This window comes from Anas platyrhynchos, chromosome 1, assembly GCF_047663525.1.
Source record: "Anas platyrhynchos isolate ZD024472 breed Pekin duck chromosome 1, IASCAAS_PekinDuck_T2T, whole genome shotgun sequence".
NCBI lineage: Eukaryota > Metazoa > Chordata > Aves > Anseriformes > Anatidae > Anas > Anas platyrhynchos.
In genome coordinates, this window is record NC_092587.1 from 187137026 (window position 1) to 187160785 (window position 23760).

The 23760-nt window shown below is 39.1% G+C and overlaps 1 protein-coding gene across 2 annotated transcripts in view; it reads left to right on the forward strand.

Annotated features, from left to right (window-relative positions):
* The first annotated feature begins 854 nt into the window (after positions 1 to 854).
* The window catches only part of SACS (sacsin molecular chaperone), a 59253-nt gene continuing 36347 nt past the window's right edge, over positions 855 to 23760 (forward strand). For both annotated transcript variants that reach the window (XM_072032673.1, XM_027469215.3), the window contains exons 1-2: positions 855 to 1113; positions 18761 to 19313. In XM_072032673.1, coding sequence (XP_071888774.1) covers positions 19288 to 19313 — 26 coding nt within the window. In that variant the 5' untranslated portion in view covers positions 855 to 1113; positions 18761 to 19287. The remainder of the gene's footprint in view (positions 1114 to 18760; positions 19314 to 23760) is intronic.

Genomic DNA, 23760 nt, shown 5'->3' on the forward strand with positions numbered 1-23760 from the left:
ACCCTCAATTTCATACTTTTAGCCAGCTCTGAAGCTCTTGTGAAGTGCTACATTAGTGTAATATTTTAAATAGAAACAGAGAGAGGTCAGATGGAAGTGTTTGTGGTGGTGGGTTGCTGGACCCTGAGATCACCAGTTCTTCGGAGGTCTGCTTTATGCTCGGTTGAATACGAATAGGAATAGGAATGCAAAGGAGCTAAGTTTTAAAATATGTAAGTGCTTTAAAATGTGCCAACTTGGAAAAGAGGAGAGCACATCCAGGATGCTCCTGGTAGTACACAGACCTCTGAGTATTGATGTAATCAGCACTGAAGAAATTAATCTCCTGGAGTCCCGAAGAGTGCAAGCATTGCACACTGGTGGTGGATGAGGGAGGCTGAAGCAGAACAGCAGGGGTATTTATAAAGCTGCTCCACAGACAGAGGTTTTCAGAGGGAACTTCTTCAAATTGTGACCATTATAAATGTAAACATTCTCTGACACAGCAGGATAGCTCAAACATGAAATAGATATAAAATCTGTTATTTCTCCTGTATAAGCTGAAAGAAATGCAAAAAGTGGAGAAATAGTGTGTTGAAATAGCAGGAAGTAGATTTGAATTAAACAAAACAACAAAATCCCAAATCAGATCTGTTACAGGAGATATTTACTTCAATTACAACTTATGCCTCGTGTTGCCTTTCTTCAAAAACATGTTTCCTCGTCCTTCTGCCTTGGTATCCTCCTTTATTCTATGACTACTTCATGCCTGCAGTTTGTATTGTGCTGCTGAAACCTGAGATCAGTCAGGACCGTATCTCTTTAAAAAAAAAAAAAAAAAAAAAAAAAAAAAAAAAAAAAAAAAAGGAAAGAAAGAATAACCCAGGGCTGGGAAGGGGGAGCTAGAGCCTCTGCTGCATTGGGCTGCTCGGATACATTGAGGCTGCAGCAGTGGTCACGCATCCCTCCGCAGCTTGCTGATTTTGCAAAAGAGAGGGGAAAAAGATCGTCTTGCATTCCAGATGCTGTCAAACACAAGCAACCAGTGGAAGAAATGGCACAATGAGCAGACGAGCATGTGGAAGCAGTTTATGAAGGAATAGTTACGTGCAGAGCTTTGTCTCGGCCGATGCTGTAAGTACGCGCTCGATCTCAGATCCCATGGCCACTGCAGTTTTTTGGGGAGATGTTTACGGGTATGCTGATGCCCTGTGAGGTGTTTCACGGGTATCCTGATGCTCTGGGAGGTGTTTCACGGGTATCCTGATGCTTTTAGTGCTCACAGTTGATGAAAGCATTGGCTGTGTCACATTTAGCAGCGTATCGAGCCTAATAACGGCACCCTCTGTCTCGACAGGGTTTTGGGGTGACTGACAAGCTGCAGTGCACTGGCAGGGTGGATGAAGCCCAGGACTCTGCACATGAGCTGCTCTCCTTGCCGGGTGGCTCTCCTGGGCTTCCCTCTAGGCGTGCCAGCAGCATGCTGCAGTACCCCCCTCCCTGGACACAGGCCTCCCTGAATAGCAGCATCGCCTTCAAGCACGGGGCTACACAATACATTTTTCTCATGTCACAGTGCCTGACCTGATTTCCAAAAATTCTACAATTATTTGTTATACAAGCTTACTTCATGCCAAGTGCTGTATTCTTAATTTTCATTACGTATGCAGTTGTAGAAAGCTTATGAAATTCCAGCTGCTTTGTGTGTTACCTTTGGTAGGCTGGGTCTTAATGTAGCTCTTGCTAAGAGAGTGCCAAGTATGATTTATTACTCAAAGGAATGAATGTTTTCCTATCTTTTGTTTTATTTCTGGTTTAAGAATATGTATGGATTTTTAAATGTAAACACTTGTGCTTATGGAAATCCAGTGTCTTGCTCTCTGGCAGATGATTTAATGCCTTTTGTTCTGCATCTGCTGGGACGATCTAGTACAGCTTTAAAACCAAGTCAAAAAGCAGAGCTATGAGCAAGTTTATTGCACTGTGTTTCTCAGCAAATTGTTCAGTAACCAGGCAACATTTCTTTATTGTGGCTAAAACTATGCATGTAGCTAAAACTAAGTAATGAGTATTTCCTTTGTCCTTTTACAAGAATATCAGTTTTGCTTTCATCTGTCTAAGCACTGTGTAGGGCCACAGTGATTTGTTCTGAAACAAAGGTTATCATCTATTTGATGGCCTCTGCAGTTGCAGCTCGGTACCTAACCAGCTGCTGCAGAAACTGCTGGAGATCTCATGCCAGTAGCAGGGGAGGTAACAGCAGGGTAGATGTGATGAGCAACCTTGGTGGCGTGTTATGGAGGACGAGTAGATGATTCAAGGAGGAGTCTTCTGTGCATCTCTTCTGGGACCTAGCTGAACCACAGCTCCTGGTGCTGGTGCTGGCAAGTAATAACACACTCATGACCCTGTCCCACTGGGAATGTCAGACAGAGCCTCCCATATACTGGGAAACCTATCACGCTTTTGGGGTTATCTGCACCTCATGTTTTCAGAGGTATTACAGAGGTATTGTGACTGTCACTGGTCATTTGCAAAACAACTTCTTATTGCTTGCTATCAAAAACTGAATTATATGAGGCCCAATTTAGCCCTCAATTAGCTTACAACAAAATACCATTACCTGAGGATTGTTCCAGCTGGGAATGTGAATGGTGAGGCTGTGGCATTGTCAGTGTTCACTCTCATCCCTTCCTCTCCTGTGTAAAGATTGTCACCAACACCATGTAACATCTCTAGTTAGAAGCAGAATTTCCAAAGATTAAGAGAGCAATCATTTGCTTTGTCACGTTGGGGTTATATGAATATATAACAGAATGCAAAAACCCAGCCTCATATAGAGAATTTCTGTTCCCATACAGAAAATGTGCAGGACCATGACATAATTCAATTAGATAAGATTGTTTTATAGGCTGCTTACTGTTGTGTGAAGGCAGTGGGAAAAGTTCAGCTCCTGTGTACTTCCATTGTTTTCAGCAGAATTACACTGGGGTGGATTTGGTATTTTTGGGACCAACTGGAGAACCTTTTCTTTCTGTCCCTCTTTCTTTATTGTGCTCCTGTTTCTCAGACTTTTTTTTTTTTTTTTTTTTTTTTTTTTTTTTTTTTTTTTGTGGACTCCAAGGCAACAGGCCAAGTTTCATACAAAAATAATATGAAGGATGTAAGTGCCCAAGTTAAGAGCATGCTTGCCTACGGCTCCCTGTAAAGCATGGGGGCACTTCCCAGCAAATTGATAGACAGCATGCCAAAAATTAGCCAGTGGTCCTTGTGCTCACAGTGTTTGGGATCTGTTTGGACCTACTCTCAAAAACTCTGCTTCTAAAATACTACATTAGATTTTTTGTTAAAGTATGTGGAAGAGTCATTTCTTGTAATCCAAAAGAGCATTTTCTTGAAGAGTTCAACAGTAAGTGTCATGCTACCCAGTTTGCATGAATCCTTGGGATAACGCAATGAATTAAAATATGAGGAAAACATGTTGGATTTTGAAGCATTTGATCTTTTAGAAGATTTATTTTTTTAGAAATAAGTGTTCATTAGTTCAGTGATATTTTTTTTTGTTATATGCACAACTATTCAGCTATGATTTCTGCCCCAGCTAAGAAATATAAATTGAATATTAATTTGGTACAGTAGCTCTTCTCTGTATATTGTATTCAGATTTTTCTTATCAGTGTGTACTTAATGGGTACATATGCATTTTACCAGCCTTGAACTAAATCTCTAAATGAGGTGGTTTAGTTTATTAACATTTTTCTTCCTTTTGGCCATCTCAGTGGTCACAGTTTGGAATTTTTGCCCAGTATCTCTTTTGTTTTGATGGAGGTAAAACAGCTGTGTGAGGAAGGTTTCACACTGCCTGTGAAGACCTAAATATGTTCATACACATAAAAACAAACAAACAAACATGAAACCATGAAGGTCAGACTAGAAATAAATGAGGCCTAGGTGTTTTCTCTAAACTGACCTTTAGAAATTGTCCACAATAGCGCATCATCTGATGGGTGATGATTATACTCAGGACATGATGGGGCAGGTGTTGTGAGCTCTTCTGGTAACTTCCCCAGGAGGGCATGAATATGCCCAGGCTCCTCTCAGCTGTAGTGTTTGGCTTCTTTTTCCTTACAGGAGAATGTTATATGTGGTTGCATATCATACTCCCCACCTGTCTGAGGTGACACAGATGGCAGAAAATTGCTAAGGTCTGAGCTTTACTTCTGGGCTTCCACAAAGAAGGAAATAATAACATTAATATTCAAATTACCAGTTTTAGTGGAAGCTTCACTGAAGCATCTTGTACCTCACAGAATTGTTTTAGGTCAGGCTAATAGATCCAGCTGTCTCTTTGCTAGTTGTGTATGGTACATGCTGAAGCTTTGCAGCACTAACAGCAAAATCACTCTCAGGTTTTCACCAGTGTAAGCTGAGATCCTCAGGAACATGACAGCAGGTTCAGAGAGGTCTGATGTGTTTTATAAGAAGGCACCAGCTGTCGATGAGTCCTGTTCCATAAGATCATTCACACTATGAAATAAATTGCAAATGTCAGGAGATGTCTAAAACCCATGGGGATAGAAGGGGATTTGCAGCCCACTGCTCTCAATGCTTGCTTATGCAACCTGTGCTTGCTCCATAAACCACCCCATGTAAATCTTTCCCTTCCTTCTTGCATTTCTCCCTTGATATAGCTCTTTTTGCTTCCTCCCAGGCCAGTTGCTATATGAATTACCTCTTCTGATCTACTCTCATTAGTTTTTCTGTAACAGAAATGTCCCTTTCTTTCCCCAGTCCTCCAGCAGCATCTCACATTTTTCCTACTCCCCAAGGGTGAATTTGGAAGCACTAACCATATCTGTGCTGCCCAATAAAAGAGCCAGGAAAGAAAATTCTGCCTCCTTTGTGTTCGCTGGTACAGCCAAGCTCATGGCTGAATTGGGAGCAGCACAAATGTGTTGAGCCATGGTCTCTGTCTAGAGCAGTCCATGGGCAAGAGACATAACAGGCTGCGCACTGTAGGGTGCTCTCTTCACAGCAGAATTATGTGGACTCTCTTTCCAGGCACTAACAAGTAATTTTGACCTCATAACCTTTATATTCATATAGACTGGCATTGGAAACCTGGATCCTGGTATAGGCTTATATTACCCCAGCAGTCCTATGCCATGGAGTATCTCAGCCTACCACAGTGCAGATACATCAGAGCAAATTAGATTTAAGAGCTGAAGAAATTAAAAGTGCTTTACAGTTTGCTTTGGCTACTTCTGTCAGCACTGAGACTTTAAATCTCTTTAAATCATATTGGTTGTTAAATTTTATACAACTTACGTGTATCTACACTTAGAGATTTCTCCCAAACAGCAGTGGTAGAGTTGAAAACTCATCACTCTGGGACATAGAGAATTATATACAATAAATTGTTTGGTTGCATATGTTAGAGAGCACTACCTTACTGCAGAAAAATGGATTATTAGACCTGAAAGGGCATTTTCATCTCTGCTGAGATGCCACAAAAACTGATTTATTTCAATTTCTCATTAGCTATGACAGGGATGATGTCAGACAAGTTGTGCATGCTCTGTCTTATAAATAATAAATGAGAAGGACCATGTCTCCTCTTTCTTTAATGCATTTGTATTATAGCTGGATAGAAAAGGCACCAGCCTGCTTTATGGAGGATAATGGATTAAAAAGAATTGCTCAGACACGACTGAAGGTATTGATCCTGGGGGGTCCTGCTTATCACCCTTTGTCTTGTTCTCTGGCATCTCTCTCACTATGTTGTAAAATACTACCTTGATTAAAAGGAATAAAAATAGGATCCCAAAGTATTCTTAAAAAAAAAAAAAAAAAAAAAAAAAAAAAAAAAGAACAAGGTACACGTTATTTTTTTCTTCTCATTCTAAATTTTATAATATAAAAATCTTCCAAATCAGTGGAACTTCATTTCTTAATTTGTGATTTAGTAGCTCCATTCTTAAATATACTTCTCTTTTACTTCTTTGTTTCTCGTGCAGTACTTGCAGAATGAGATTTGTTGTTATAAGCATCTCATTAATCATAATTTTCACTAATAGGGTGCTGTTTAATCAAGTAGTTCAAACTACTCTGCAAACACTCATGGATGTATGAAGATACTTATGTTATCCCTGTTGCTTAATATAGCTCTTTGAATAATGCTATTTCTGTTTCAGATGCTGAAATGTCCATGTTCATTTCAGTCATTTGCCTTTCTAAATTTTTTAATTAAGAAAAACAGCCTAGAAATACCTGTTTACAAAATAATATCTTGAATTGGGCATGTTGTGAAGCAACAGAAGATAAGGAAGTGATGGCAAATCATGGGCATGCCAAATATTGGCAGAGCTCTCCTAAGAATATATTTCAACAACAGTTGCTGTCGTGAGTGGCACCGGCTAAACATGCTACATTTCCATGCTTTCATAACGATTTGCAGCATCAGCAAAGGAGTTAACTATTCTCAGATGTGTAAAGATTTTCTCCCCACCATCTTGGCATCCTGTATTTAGCCAAGCCTCTGTGTTAATCTCCTTGCTTCTGCAACGTTTGGCATTCCCAGATGTAAATTTTCAGCATATTGTGCCCCAGTTTAGAGTCAAGTCCTCCTGCTTACACAGGAGACACAAATATAGATAAATTCCCGACTTAAAAGCATACTAGTCATAGGCAGAAAATGCCATGCCATTTGTCTTCAATTTTGGCCAACAAATGGCATAGAGTTGAAAATACTTTTGGTCATGTCTGTCAGACTCTATCCATACTTAGAGAAGTATGTCATGATCTTAAGAGCCTCTTCTTGTTGCTTTTGTGCAGAATTCAGTTTGGAGGACCAGGAGAGAAGGAAGGCAGTTGTTTACTTTTGATTAATGTCAGTAACTGGAAATAAATTCAGCCTTGCAACAGACACCTCAGGAGGATATATCGGTCTGAACAACACTGTGTGTCAGGTAGATGAGAAGCACTTGTTGGGGCTGTTCTCACTATTGAGTCTGTTTCCAAAGTTTCCTTTACTTTGCAGGAAAATTTGCTTGTGTGCAATATATAATTTCCTTGAAGAAATGAGTCCACCTGCAAGTTACCTACATTTTCATATTTGCCTGCCTTTCTCCTTGACAGCAGTTGTGGAGGCATGCAGCATTATGTCTGTGATAGTAACTTTATGCTATAAAAGTATTATTTTCATGCAACTTAACTGTCATTATTTAAGGCCTTTTGACCTAAAAAGAGCCTTCCCCTCCCATCAAATTTCTCCCAGACCTGTTAAGACCACAGGACTGTGAAATGCAGTGCAGAGAAGACCTGGGACAAGGGGTGTGGACTGGGTCTGTAGCCTAGACCTAGCGTGCTTCTGATATTGAGCATATGTGAGTCAGTAAACACCATCTAGATAGGGGAACAAGTCCTGCATTTGGACCTTTATGGACAGGATGGGAATATTTCCCAACCTTTCTGCTCTGCTTTATTGCTGCCTCTGACTTTATTTTTTTTTTGCAGAAAATGGATTTGCTGTCTGTCCTGGATCTTAAAGGTTACAGCATCCTTCTCTGTGCCTTTCAGTAGTCACTGTCCTTCCCTGCTGATACTGACCCAGTTTCTGTTGTGCATATGATTTTCCTGACGTGCCAGTAGGGTAATGCTGCCCTACTCTATGCTTTTATTGGTTCCTCTCTTTTCCTAAGCATCAAGCGTAAGCTGTCTATCCTTACTTTCTAACCGTTTGCAACCCTGACACACAATCTTCTGTCATGATCTTCACTGTGAAGCTGACCTGCCTTTTTGATTGACCAATGATGTCAATCTCAAATGTTTTTCTCTCTCTCTCTCTTTTTTTTTTTTTTTTCCCCCGACTGAACACCTAAGTAACTTCTCCCACAAAATGCCAGGGGTTGCTACATGCTGATCTGAATCAAGTGTGGATGATGATGAGGGACTGCACAGTTTGTGTTTGAAACCACATTATGCAATGTACCCATATGTCCCTACCAGCTGGTGCTAATGGCGAGTAAGGAACTTGTAGATGCCTTTATCTCCTCCTTGCCTATCCTCATTACTGTCCTTTCAAAAATATCTTAGATAACTAGTTTGGTAATAAAATATGAAAAACAGACAACCTTTCAGCTACATCAGTGTTGTGGCAACTCCATGTCCTTTCTAACAAGGATTGTAGGCTTTGTTTCTAGGACTGATTTTGGGCTAGATATTAAGTATTGCAACTCTCATTAATAGGGGATTGGAAATGACTTTGATGGGAGTTTTCTGGGACACCAGGCAAGTCTCTACACTTCAAGCAAGCCATGTTTTACTCAAGTAGTGTGACAACTACATATCTGAGTTTCAAGTAATAACCAGTCATACTAAATTTACATACATAAATAACCATAACATGTATGCCAAGCATTAGGTATAAGTTACTGTAAATCTGATGCTGCTTGGTTTGTCTTAATGGCCACAGGCTTTACTGGTTATGTCTTGGGATGAGATGGACAGTCTCCAAAGCACTTCAAAGATGATGCTGAAGAGGTTGTCTTCAGTCTTCCCCAAGTGCCACTGGCTATCACTGGAGTTTCCATACACCTTTTACATAGGTGAGGACTAGAGTGGCTTAAAGTATTAGGACTTCTTCTCACAGGTGTGGCTTGTTTGTTCAGGTTGGTGTTCTGTATTTTGCAGACTGTTGCTGATTACATGATTCCTTCCATCAGTTGCAGATTGAGTACCTTTATCTTAGTTTTGATAGTTTTATGCAACTATACCAAGCAAATAGCTGTTACAAAATATTTTGCTTCCTGACCTACGTCAGGCAGTCCTGTGGTATGTCTGGGTGCAAGTCAAACACAACAAAATCAACTACATCAACACTGAAATTCCCTGCCAAGCTGACTGAACAAACTCATCTGTCTATATTAGGCTGCTAAATAATGTACTAGGCCTGCAATTTGTTCATATCATCATTCTCTAAAAGCCAGATCATCATATTATGCACAACTGAGAGAGTGATCTTCTGTTTTAGGAGACTACACTAAAACAATTTTTGACTTAATATATCCATCCATTTTTGTTTTAGTCTCATACATTTAGCGAATCTGAGATGCATGACTGAGCTTTAAAATAAAGCTTTGTTGACAACACCGTAGTATTCCCAAATCATGAGTAGAAAATTATTTTGTTTTATCTAATTTTTCTGGAGAAATTAGGAATGCATTCAGTGACCCACAGGTCAATGAACTCAGTTGCTACTAGATAAGAGGGCAGATGTGAATTTCAGTTAAGAGCTTCTCCCCACCCTTTACCAGCTGCTAGTTTCCAGATACACAAAATTAGATGCTGTCAGCTTAGATGTCCCAAGTGATTTCCAGGGCTTGGCTGTGCACTGCTGGGTTGGAAGGGATCTCCTGGAAGAGAGCAGCACTCTGATGTTGTATTCTGTGAGATCCTTCTTTGGAGGGAAGCTGATCAGCCTCCAAAGCTGACAACTCTCTGCTTGCTTCTCCTTTTGGAGGGCTGCCTGGGAACCACAATGCTTTTATGATTAATTTTCCCAGCCCTCCCAGGCTAAATTTATTCTGGGATAATTTAAACCTATGTATTTTTGTACCCACATGATCTAATAAGTTAAATAGGACTTCTTCCCTTCCTGTGCTCATCCATCTTAAAAAAAAAAAATCCACCCAGCTTTAAAAAAAATAATCTCACCTTTTCTCTGCTATCTTCTTCATTCTGCTTGATTAAAGAGGCTGGTTTCTCTTAGTCTCTGCTTAAAAGATAGGCTGTTGATTCTCTTGGTTGTTCTTGTGGTCTTAAGTCATGTCTTTGGGGATCTGTCATTAGATTCTCATAAGCATCTGCCACACAGCTGGTTCTATATCTACCATTCTTGTAATAATTTCCACCTTCTCCTATTCAACTGATGTTTTTTGAGGTGCTCAGTGTTTCTAAACTTCAGAAGGTGAGATTTATTCTTTTCATTTTCTCTGGAAAAATATATTTTCAATAGAATATATTAAGTTGACTTTGCATATTTTACTGATTTTTAATTCATTTTGCATTCGCTTTCATGTCTTTAATTAGTCTTTCATTTCTGAGGCTTTGCACACTATTGTTATTGCACAAAGGATGTGCAGTTGCCCAAAACACTTCTTCCCAGTCGTATAGTGGTAACTGCAGTTTGATTTATTTAAAATATTTCCTACTAAAACTTGATTTTATGTTCTAGAGTACTTACACAGAAAATCTGGTTTTGAAGGTGAAATCAGACTTACTTTTAAAACATTGTGTGAAATGATACTTTTCCATATATATGCATTATTTATGATAATTATTTGGAATTGGATTTAATTAAGAGATAAGATTATTTTTTCTATTTTAGGCATTTGGACAATTATCTTGTGATCATCCAAGACAAATAATAACACAAGTACATTATTCTAATTCATTATACTTAAGCCTGAACTGTCTGTTATTAGTTTACAAGGTAGGAGGCAAACCAGATGAATAATTCAGTTACTAAAATTAGGTACTCAGAAGTTAGAGCATGACTGACTTTAACTTTGGAAGAATATTTATTTACCATAATCTTTAAGATAATTTCATTTTCTCTTTCACCTTAAGGCAATTCAGGGCAATTTTAGACTTAATGCATCTGTTATAATGGTCTTTTGTGTACAACCCTGTAAGTGCCTTTATGTAACCATGCAGGATATATGTGTTTCCTGGTATTTTAGCCAGTAGTAATGTTGCAAAACAAAAGTCAAGGTGTAAGTTTTCTGGATTACTTTTTAAGAAAGGTGCTCAAGGAAGAACGTTTTTGTAACTAAAAGAACCACTTCATTAATCTGAAGAAAATCCAATTAAAATAAAATGAAAGGGAATGAAATCTGTGAAAGTACTCTCTCCCCCAAAGAGAATTGTATTTACATTTGACTGACTCTCTTCCTTTCAGTCTTGTATCCCTTACAGAAACTGACTTTAATAATGCAGCTGGCATATTTATTCTGAACTTTCAGTATTTTCTGTACAAACACTCTGTTCCTATTGTGTCCTTAATGTGGTTTTTCATCAGGGCCTCATGAGAGACAACTCATTGTTTTGTGCAGAATTGTCCATACAAAACTTTGTGAATTATCCAGCAATGTGCTGTTACTCTGGACAGTCCAGACTAGCTTAGATAGTAGAAATGATATTGCTGTTTTTAGCAGAGAGAGCTCAGAGATTTAATGTACCCTGCTTTAGAGCAAGCAGAGTTTATTGATTAAGCTGAATATCTCTAAATGGCATTGCCTTGTGCAGTCAAGCCATAACTCATATTCCTAAGAGTTTTTTTTTTTCTTCTCTGCTTAATAGACCCATTGTACATATACTTCATTTGCTTATGAATGCAGAGCTCTTCAGACTTCTGCTTCATGGTTCATAGAGAGCCTCAATTTCATGTTTCATTGGAAAACCCAACAAATCGTTGAGAACTAACTTTCAGCAGAACTGGTTCTCCTTCTGATTGTCCTTTTGTGTGGCACTTACTGCTTTCATTTTCAGAGAAAAAGTCTTGAAGTTGCAAGGTTTCTGGTGAGCAACAGTTCTGGTGACCTTCTAAATCCTTGTCTCTTTCCCTCATTTTTTGTCAAGCCTTTTCTTTTTCTCCATCTGCTATGTATTGTTTAGAAATCACTTAGATACCCTGTGAAAATGGCTCTTAGTTCACTTCATCAGAATTCAATGAAAGGATTCTTTATACATAGTTCAACCACACAGTCCCAGACAGTTAATGTAAGATCATTTGAATACCACAGAATCCAACTGTAAGTTAGTCATATCATTACAAATCATTTTTTAGATCTTTCATATTGTTGTATGTAACCATACTTCCTGAGTCCCCTTTTCCGTAGTGTTGCAAGTCATTTGTTAAGCAGATTTGCTTTTCTTTGTTAGGCAGAATTGCTTTTCCTTTCTTCCTTTGAGGAAGAAACAAATGGAATTGGCATGGAGCCTATATCTGATTTCATCTAACTTAGGCCTATTCTTGAGAATAAAAATAGTACTTTTTCTGGCCCCTGAGACGAATTTCTTATATTCTATGGCTTGAGTTAATGGTGATCTTGGCTTATGTCCTCACGCAGTGTTGATCTATGTGGAGATCACAGAATCATAGAATGGTTTGGGTTGGAAGGGACCTCAAAGAATCACCCAGTTCCAACCCTCTGCCATGGGCAGGGACACCTCCCACCACACCAGGTTGCCCAAAGCTCCATCCAGCCTGGCCTTAAACACCTCCAGCGATGAGGCATCTCCAACCTTTTCTGGACAACCTATTCCAGTGCCTCACCACCCTCTGAGTGAAGAATTTCCTCCTAACTTCTAGTCTAAACCTCCCCTCTTTTAGTTTAAAACAACTCCCCCTTGTCCTGTCATTATCTGATTGAGACAATGGTTGATCTCTGATTAAGATAATGGCTTCATCTTGAGAACCATACAGCTGTCAGCTCTGCTTGCTGCAGCTGCACCACTGGGTTGTTACTGCTCTGCTCCCTCTGGTTTTAGACCTAGCACTTTTTCCGTTTGCTCAGGTAACTCTGAACTGTTCCCCAGTATGTGCTATAGAAGCATCTGTACCAAATTCTGTTCTTAAGGTTATCGCCCAACTTCACTGTCTCTTGGAGAGACTGTCAACAGACTGTCATCTTTCTTTGAGTAATAAATTTTCACAAACAAAACAGTGGTTGTCAGTTGACCAGCACACACTGAGGCAGAGGGAAGGTTCACTCAGCCACAAGGGACCTTTGTGACCTTTGCTGTAGATAAGACTTTACTGTTGCTTTGAATTTGCTCTGGACACTGGTGTGTGTTTTGATGAGCAACCTGTCTGTGCCCCCACCCACACTGCTACTGGTGCAGCTTTTTTCTGTTAAAAGGTAATACCTAAATCTAAACTAGTTGCAATCGATTCCAAGAACACTCTCGTAAGTCGCACTTTTCTGTACTTCTCAAGAAATTACTGGGGAAATGTGAGCATTGAGCATTTTTTGTCTTTGTTCTACAAGAAAACTCTCCGTAACAAATCTTTTGTATCAGGGAACACTTCCTCTTTTTGCAAACAGTTCTTGGCATTCTCTGGGTTCAGGCAGACATGAACAGGGAATTTTCTGTGCCATAATCCGGCCTACTGCGGGTGCTTGATTTAATGCCTTACAAATACTCTCCTTTGAAGAGAGCAATGAAAATGGTGTCTAAAATCTTTCAGAAGAAGTCTGAATCACTGACAGCCTTCATGGACTCGTGGGTCACTGCCATAATGTTGTTTAAGCTGCCCAGCAATCACAGGCATTTTGAAAAATGCCAGCTGTCTGTAACAACCATCTTAGACAAATATGGTCCTCTCTGCTCTCCGTGGTTTATCTTTATACATTTTTGGCATGAAAGTGAAGTAAATAGTACTTAATTGGAAGAAACAGTCTCAAGTTCTACCAGGGGAGGTTTAGATTGGATATAAGGAAGAATTTTGCTATGAAGAGGATGGTCAAGCATTGAAATGGACTGCCCAGAGAAGTGGTGGAGTCCCTGTCCCTGTAGGTAGTTAAGAGACATGTGGATGTGGTGCTTAGCATTTAGTGATGATACCCAGTAGGCCAGGTTGATGGTTGGACTTGATGATCTTGAAGGTCTTTTCTGGCCTAGATTATCCTATAATTCTAATAATCCTGCCTCATTTCTTTTTTCTTTTATTTTCTTTTATTTTGTTTTTCCTTTGAGTGGATAAAGAAGTATAAAAACATATTAAAAGATGTTGATCTAATATAAGGTTATGCAAGTATACCTTTGGAATCTGACAGGTTGTTTTTAGAGGAGGTTGGAATATGGTCTGTTTGAAGTGTACCCTTTGCTTCTGAGTGTCTGCTGGTCTGTGAGAGATCAGGAGGAAAAGACCCTTCCCTTCTTCCCTTTGATGTATAATATAATTTCTAACAGTGCTTAGTCCATGGGGTCTAAGAGAGAGATCTGCTGCTCTCTGATTCTTGTGTAGCCTTGCAAGGGGTAGGCACAAACAACAACATATGGTCCAAAAAAACCCACCACAATGACTGCAAAACTTGCTCAGTTTCTCATACTCTGTATAAAAGTGAACAAGAGTGCAGTAGTTTTATTCGCAGAAGTATTAATAATATAATATGAATAGTGTCAATAGCAGCAATAGTACTAATGTGTTGGCACTTTTGAAAAAAAATATTTTACTTTTCATCTTAAAATGATTTGTGATAAGGACTGAAAGACCGTATTGTGCACAGCAATATAAATGCAGAACCATATACTTGTCTGATGGCACTGATTTATATTTGCTGGTGGCCTGGACTACTCATTTCAGTTGAATTTGCTGCACCGAAGCTGTCTAGACAATAAACATATTAAGGGCATATATTTTACTTACAGTATTTCTAGCTTGCTGGCTTGCTGCCACGTTATCATATTGCACTGTATCAGGTCTGTCTCAGATTTCTGCAGGACAGCCACCTCTGAAAAGCAACTCAATACATTTGTGTGATACCTGCAGTTGTGGGGTAGCCTTGAGTTTAATTTAACCTTTGATAGAAAGGAATTTCGAACCCAACTGGTGTACTTGTGCATCAACAGGAACAATTTGTATTTAAGTTGTGTCTGTCTTCTCAGATTTTTTGGTACCTGGATGGTCTCATAGTCTCTCTCTCTCTGTTTTTTATTTATTTATTTTGAGGTTTAGCTGTTTCCACTGGAATACAAGCTATGTTGAGTAGATCTGCTGCTTCAGGCTATTTTTAACCCTGTATGTCTGAAACCCTAGAGTGCAAATTGCTGTACAGTTTTATGTCTCAGTATGCATTCAGGTTCACTTCTACATGAGTTTCTGTAGCCTGTTATGCATGTAGATGTTGCTCTGTGTCTTTGAAGTGCCATAGTGACAGTGCTGGACTTCACAGTAACACATTACATGCAAGTTGGCTGCGTGTGCACAAAGCACTGCCAGCCCATTTCATGCACCAGTCTGTTGCAGCCATGGTGGATCAGGTCTAGGCTCATGCATATTGCACAGAGTGGGATTTTAACTGGGAGAATTAAACCTGTCATGTGCTCCTGCCTAATAAATCCAGGGGAAGGCAGAATTTAGTGAAACAGCAGAGCCATTCTGCATTTGTAATGGTGTATAGGAGATTACATATTAGCCCTTAGATGACCCCATACTACTTGAGATCATTAGTCTTCAGGCATACTTGGTTTCCATCTGCCTTTTTGTCAGTCCTCAGTTTCACCAGGTATCCTTGTTTTTTCCCTTTTAAAGGGATGTTTCTCTCATGCTCTCAGGTTTCATACAGAGGGATGGAAGTTTTTAGCATGTGTCACAAGGCACATCTCCCTTTATTTACTGTTAAAAGATTTATTGGTAAAACCAAACTGGATGTCACATTCATGGGGTTTGATTGTGTTGTATGCTTCCTTTCATTTTGTGCTTTACTAAGGAAACATTTTTGAGGGAGAGTGAAATGTCCTAAACCGAAGAAGTGTTTTTTCCCCTAGCTCCTTTATACATGGATTGTTTGTATCAATGATATTACAAGGAGCTGTGATTAGCACAACGGGATTGTTCCACAGTGTATCTTTGCACCTTGAGGACAAAAGCAAGGTAGAGCCAGTGCTACCTGTGGATGCAGCAGGTAGAGGGGGTACCTTTTGGCTGTGCACATCTTGTTGTGACCCAGGTGTGCTGCAGCTCTGGTCCACTCAGCCTGTTCTAATGCTATGCTGCTCACTTTTTTTTCTTCTGCTTGAAGACACACAACTCCCATTGTTGTGGTCCTGTGATCAAGTTGTGCTTTTAAATGGTATAAAACATGGATTCAGGATTTGTTACTGCTGTGCTGTCTTTGTTCTTAGGTTTTATCTTCTCTAAACTTGTGATTGTATTCAACAATTGTGATGGTTCTTGCGTGCTTCTCATGCTGCTGGATGGAATATTAGAGGTTTGGTTTTAGTTACCCTGGCTGAGGAAAGAAACCCATGAAGTACACGTAGTTTAGACTGATCCCAATACTAAAAGGATGGTCAAGAGGCAAACAGATATAGTCAGATAACGGTTTTCACACAAAAAATTCCTGGAATAGTATTTAAGTTTAGGTACCTGTTTTGCAGTCAAAATTCAGTATTTGCATAGTAGTGTGCTAGGACCCATACCTGTGGCTTCATACCCACAACTACTTGTGGGCATCCACAAAACTGAAGAATGTTTTACAGATTGCTAATAAACCTCCTCCACCAGAATTCAATTAAAGTCAAAATCCTCCAGCAAAACTGATAAAGGCAATGATTGTAACTTTATAATTTTTTATTTTTTATTTTTATAATTTTTACCCAGGAGAGATACATGTCAATGTCTATACTGTTGAATTAAATGAAAGAGTGGTGCCATATACTGGAGCTGAATATTGTGTAAAGTTATAGGGTAACCTGCATGACTACCTTGGACAGTGAAGCAGTGTAAGGTTAAGAAGTTAGTGTGCCAGAGTCTGTCTGTATCTGGTGTCTCATAGCCAAGCTGTCTCTTTCTTACCATGCGAGACAATATGGAGATGACTGTGTCAGAGTCTTTCTAGGATTGCAATGTGATCTGGAAGCAAACTGACAACACCACTTGGTCACATCTGTGCAGGCAAGACCAAGTTCCTTCGAGGACTATCAAAATGTTTTGCCAGTGTAGAGATGTCAATTCATGTGATGATTTAACATGCTGATCTGCTAAGCAAGCTATTTTTTGTGTTAATAATTCTAGGTTGCTTACAGGTACTTTGGATCTGTCCATTTTCTGAATGAGGTATCACTGTCAAAAACCCTAAAAGGATTTTTCTTTTTTAAGGGCGTGTCAGTACCAAAGCCAAGTAAGATATCAATTCTGAAACAAAAGGTTTATTCAGTGTCTTAGGAGAAATACTCATAGTGATTACTGACTTACTATGATAACAGATTTAGCTAGAGTCTTGTCAGCATGCAGGTCATGCACAGTGATATGTGTGAAATCATGCACAAAATCACAGTGAGTTAAAAAGCGTCCCCACAGCAACATAATAAAGGACAATCTTTGAAAGGCCAAGCCTAGAAATAGAATACAGCCTGAGAAAGTGTGTCACTCACTAATTATGGAGAGGCTGTCTCTTAAAGTCATAATTAGCTTTCCATTATAAACCTATTTTTTCTTTTTCCTTCCCCAAGACAATTGAAGTTGCTCAAACAACTTTCAATGTTTTTCATGTATGATTTTACTAATGATTTTTTTTTAGGGAAGACAGTATAAGCTGTCCTGGTCTCTAGCTATGGCTGCACTAGTGTGCCAGGGCCCCCCAGGCATGGCTTTCTACTGCAGCCAACATCCTTTTTGTTGGTGCTCCCCTCCCAGTTGCAACTCATTATGCAGCAGGGCTGCACTGGTTTTATTCTGGATGGAATCATTCGCACCTGTGAAAATGAGGCTGGATTTGCATGGCTGTTGGCTTCAGTCTCCATTACTTAACTATGACTTAAGTGTGGAACTTTTCCTTTGGCTAGATATACATCCCAGCATCTGTAGGAAAAAAAAAATAAAAAAATATATATATATATTAAAGCCATTTAGCAGCACATTATGCTAAGTCACATGATCTGCGATACTTTTCATGGAAAATATGCATCAAAATACATCTTCAGTCTATATCCTTTGATATTCACTTACATGCTGAGTAGGTAAATTCCTAAATATTGAAAAAGAAAAAAATAACCCCTCAAAAACATGCAAAACCCAAACCATATATTTGACCCTCCTTTCTCACATTCCATTTGTATTTCGATATCATACTTAGACAATAAACTAATTTATTTAACTTTTGCAGTGCAGTCACAGTTGTTTCCCTTTCTGGGTCAGGAAAGAAAGGCTCTCTGCATTCCTGTTTAAAGAGGGATATACGCAACTGCACATTATGAAAAGACTTGCCAGCACTGTCAGAGGCTCAGAGAAGGTTTACATTTGCACAGATGCAGAACATTAATGGAATACCACTGTCTTTCTCCCTGCTCTCTCACACATATTCTCCTGGGGTAATAATTTAGCATGCATATTGAATGAAATGTTTTCTGCTGCTTCACAGCACATGGCTTGCCTAATTTATACACTCTTCTGGTGCCACAAAAATTTTGCGGGTCAGCTTGAAGGAAATAGTTCCTGAAGACATGGGCAGTGTAGGGTGGATGTTGACCTATATAGCTGGGAGGGGGGATTAGATGGGAAGACTTTGAATCATCCCTATGGAAATTCATTGCAAGCTAGTTAATCTCTTCCCGTAGCTGCCAGCCATTTGAGCAGAAGGGCAAAATCCTTCTCCACTGGTGTTCTGCCCAGCCTGTTCTTTTCTTTGATGGCATAATTTTATATCAAAGCTGTAATATATCCTAGAGCCTTTTTTAGCAGATACTGATGTAAAGGAAGAAACTGAAAATTTGTCCATTAATTCAGCATACTTACAGCTACATATATTAGTTATTGTACTGATTGCACTGTATTGTACTGGAGGAGAAGCAAAAAACCTCACTGCTCTTTTCCAGCTCTCCATGTGCTTACAAGCACTGTAATGCAGAAAGCAATTTATAATTAGCAACATGACTCACTTAATACTAGTAACTGCAACTATGCCCTCAGAGGAAATGACTTTTCCATACCCTTCAGTTCAATTCTGTGTTGCATTAATGGCCCACCCATTTTCTCTTCTGTCTTTTCCTCCAGAACTCCTGAGTTGATGTTAAGAAGCAGCTTCCAGCACGTGTGAGGGAAGACAAGTCAGACTTTGGTCCTGACAAATACTCTTCCAACTTTGTCTGCTTCCAGGGGAAAAAAAAAAAAGGAAGAAAAAACAGAAACATCAGCTGCCACAATTCCACCCCTTCTACAGAAATCAATCCCACAAAAACATAGCTTGAATTCTGTTTCCAAAAAATAAGCAAGACCTCCTTGCTTTCTGAGACCAGTCCTATTAACTGTGCTCCTGATTATCAGAAAGGCAAGTTCTGTGAACAGTTAAGCATGGGATTTTAGAAGACAACTGGAGAAGCAGCAGATGGTGAGACGTACAGCAATCTTTTGGAATACAGGGATGGTGTGAGCACTGAATTGAATTTCATATGCTTGGGATTTCTTGTATCCACTGAAGAGGAGGTGATGAACCACCAAGAGAAGATTAAAAAATAATTTGCTAATCTATAAATCCAGTATCTGCTTCATGTTCCTACAGGGAAGATATCAAAGAAAAAGAGATGATGGAGATCAAGGATAAAAGCAGGTAAAATGATTAACTCCTGAAAGAATCTTTTGTTAGGCTGAGATGTGCTTGCTTGAACCCTTGTGGTCTTCAGTAAGATAAAGATTGTGTCTTATTATTTGTATCTGTGTCTTATTCTTTGTAAAAAACAAACAAATGGAAACTACTTTTGAGGATGAAATTTCTTTAGTTGCAAAGTCATGCATAGGTACCAGGTTCTGCTGCATTTACTTATGAATTATCCCTGTGAAATTTATCACTCCTGTGAGCAATGGATTTATAGTCTAACTTTCTGTTTACATGTGCAGTCCACTTTCACAATAACATTTCTTGAAAACAAGTAAAAGCATTCTTCTGCCCCTATTGCCAAAGGGTGAATTTAACATATTGCTTTACTGGGAACAAAGTATAATCTAGCTAACAGCCAAAGAACTAAGCAAGTTCCTTGGGTGGATGGGCAGTGTCTGAACAAAGCTCAGGAGTTAGGTGTTTATCTGGATATTAAGCTGTCACTATAAATGTCATTACTTGCTACCAGTGGGCCTTGCATGAAGAGATGGCAGCCTCTACCCCCAGCCTTGTAAATCTGCAGGATCCCCACTGATGAGCATTTCTCTGTAAGACAGCCTCTGTGTGGATTGTCCTAGAGGTTCAGGACCAATATTCAAGCTGAAACCATGCATTGGGAAGAGATGGGACTGAATAAATCAGGCTTAAGAGTTGTAGACAAGGGAGAGGCAAACAGACTGGGCCTGACACATATTGACTGTTGTATGTGAATGGCTCAATCTGTTCTGCTATAGGCAGATTTCTTGTAGTGAGTATTATTCATGCTGCCAACAGTTTAAAATTCTGTATTTCAATATTGACATTCTTGCATACTATTAAGTGATGGGTTTTCTTCTACCCTGATCATAAATGACAAATATTCTGACATCCATTATTTAATGATTTGTGCTCACTTGGTTCCATGCAGTTTATGTTTTTATGTAAGTCTCAGTTAAACTGAGTTTCCATTAGACTATGAAGTGATATGTCAGAATCCCCACTGGCTTTTTTTTTTCTATTTCATTATCATTAAATTAGGAAAAAAAATACAGATCTCAAAGACTTTGGTACAGTACATTAACTTCACATCAATTTTAATATTGTTATTGTTCCTAGCTATTTTTTAATTGTAGTGAAGTGTCAGTTATCAAATGAGTGTGTGAAGTTTGGGCTTTAGATGCCTGACTTGAAGCAACTGTCTCAGCTTTAGCAGACCACTGTGACCTTGTGGTATCATACCAAATCAGTTTGCTTCTTAAATTTTGATGTATGCCCTTCCTCCAGCAAGTCTGCAAATGTTTTTTTGGGGCAGGGCCAAGCTATTATGCATTTCATTTTTTTGTACTGTGCCTATAGCAAGAAGACCTTGGTCCTGCTTGGAGCTTCATGGAATTTGTGCAGTATATTTAAAGACAGTAGCTAAAGTGCAGACTTCCACTGCAGGTGATGACTTTGAAGTTTTAGAACTCTTCACTACATGTATTTTGTAGTATTAATTCATACTAACAGGAGTGCAATTCCCCTAAGTTCCTAACCTCATTCCACTTTCTATCAACACACAGATCTAATACAACAACAACAAAACCTCTTATAGCTAATTAGAATGAACTTCTTTTCCAAAAGGGATTCACTGATTAAGCTGTAGGTGGGTTTTGCTGCGTTATTAAAAAAAAAATGCTGCATTTAATCTCATTTCTGTGCATTCACAAAAATCTTTGGGTACTGAAGTGTTGTAAGTTGGTCTGTGGTGGGAGGGTGAGAGTGCACTGCAGCCCGGTGGTGCTGATGCTCCCATGGGACACAGTCACACTACACCTTCCGTTACCACACCTGTTAATCCACTCTTCGCTGGCTGTGAAGCCACTTAGTGCAAAAAACAATTGCTGCAATGTGGCCGTTTCTGTTCAAAACAGACACAAGCAGGCTAATTGATGAGAAATTGGCACAGGCTTGGGTAACTTTGCAGTTGTCATACCCATATTTCAATAGAGATTTTACAGGAGTTTAGGAGTTTTTAGGAGTTTACAGGTATATTGCATCTAATCAGCTCTTTCCATAGCTGTGTATGTACAAACATGAATACATATTCATAATAAATAAGCATACAGTACTGTATCAAAATCTGCTCAGTAGCCCCTGTAGGTGTCCCATCTCCTTTTCCTTGGACTTTTTAGAAAAATACCTTGACTTTTTGTGCTTCTCTTTTATCCAAATATACAGAGGTATGCCGATATCTGTGCCATATCTGTGCTGTCACACTGATGGAGATGTAAACGAGAATGATGGCATTTTCAAAAGTACCCTACCCCCAGCTAGGAAAATTTTACCTTTATCTTCAGTGGATGCAGTGAGAACATTTATATCCTTGCTGAAGCTAGAGGGTAGCAATCCGCTAGCTCTGAGGGTGTCGCAGCTCCTGTAGTTGCTTTGTGTCTCAGCTCTGTGAAAATGAGCCAAACCAGCTCAAACAAAAAGAATTTGCTAAATTGGGTAATAACATCTGAATCAGGGTAAGGGGTGATTATGTAAGATGTTCCACCAGAAAATCGAAAAGAAGAATAAAATGCAGTGGGGTGTAGAAGGCTGGAAATACTTCCATCTTACCCTGTGCTACCTTATGTAGGACATGAGGACAGGAGATGGAAACACCGCCTCTGGCCCCTGACAAATGATTCTGCAACTCTTGTGCAAGAGCTATAGCTTGAAGTAGTGTTTACTTGGAGATACCACAACTGTGGCACTGGACTTGTCAGACAAACCAAGAATCCCTTTCACTTCTCTGTGTTTTCCCCAGAGAGGATGCCCTGTGATGTTTCTTCCCCTTTTACTCCCTCTCACTGGGCATTACATGTAGCTAGTGTTTCTTCTTTTGTGCCACCCATCCTGTTGTCCAAAGGATAATGTGTTGCTTGTCTTACTATTTTAAAAACAGCTAGAAATGAGACAGGACTGACAGAGAGCTAGCATCACCTGAAAGGCTATTAAAGGGTACCACCCACTACATATTTGATTTACAGTTATTTGCAGAGGTGCTTGAAGTTGTGGCTAGTCATAATTAAAAAAATAAATAAAAATGCATGTCTTGCATCTCCTTGTGTTTGATATTTTAATATTTTCTCCAAATACGTAGGGTGTTCTGTTCAGTGATGCCTACAAAATATTCAGAAACTTTGGAGCATGAATAGATGCAGTATTTAGAATCAATCCTCTTGCACAAGGATAAAAAAAATAGATCTTAAAATGTATAATCCATGTGTAATCTGGGGCTGATGATCTCATTTTACAGTTGTTGAGTGGATTTTCCTCACTTAAGCAGAAAGATAATAGCTTCGTTACGTCTTCTGGAAAGAAATAAGAAAACTGTCTTAAGGCAGTATGGAAGAAATGCCCTTGATAAGCTGATTACTGCATGTCCTAAGTGGAGGCCAAAAACCCAGGACTGGATTTGTCATGGTATTTAGGAACCTACCTTAGGCACTGAAATCAATCTGCAAATTTAGCCTCTGCTTTTTTGGTGCTACAAGGTTAAAGTAGGTGTTCTAAATCTGGCCCTTTTATTGTCACCAAATGCTGTAAGAAAACAAGTATTATTAAAAAAATGTATGCCAACAGCAGCCTTGCAACACTGCAGTCCCTCCTAAGGCAATTCTCTGAAGAGCAATTGAGGAGTTTATTTTTATCACTATTTTGGCTTAACGTTTTGCATATTTTGAAACTCCAAGCATTTTGTACTGGTATTTGGTTACTTGTACCATCTGGAATAGAAAACCCCAAGATTCTTCAGAATTCACATTTGTGGAGTAATGGTTACTGTACTAGAGTTAAGAGTAAGGTTAGGTCCGCCCTTGAAGAACTTCAAGTATTCTTTTCCCAGAGGTAGATATAAGAGGAAGTTTTACTTAAGAATCTGAGAAGATTATGACGTTTTGCCATTTGTTTATGCCTTCTTGTTTTGCTGTTTATTAGCAAAAGTTATACAAGTTTTATGGTCTTTTAAGCACTTCCAATTGGCATTTGCTTAGGGCCATCAAGGAACTGGCTTCAATGTTAAAATAAATAATTGAGAGCACAAAATCATTAGATGGAAATAAATGGCTGCCCTTGGCCTTTTTGTCCTTAAATCCTTTATTAGTAGTAGTAATTCAAAAGCATCTTGTTATTTTAGAAATACATCAGCTTGCAAATAGAATACTTTCCTCTAGTTCTTGAATATTTTACTAAGCCATGATCATGCAACTATTTGGCTCAGAAGCTGGCTGTAGTGGTTTCACATGAGGACTGCAGAGTAGGAAAACTGATTTAAACTCACTGCACTGAAATACTGTAAAAAAAAAAATTAATTAATTTTGTAACAGAATTCACGGCAAAACTGGATATTTTGTTTAGATCAAGTGCCTCACAGGCCAAACTTTTGTTATTT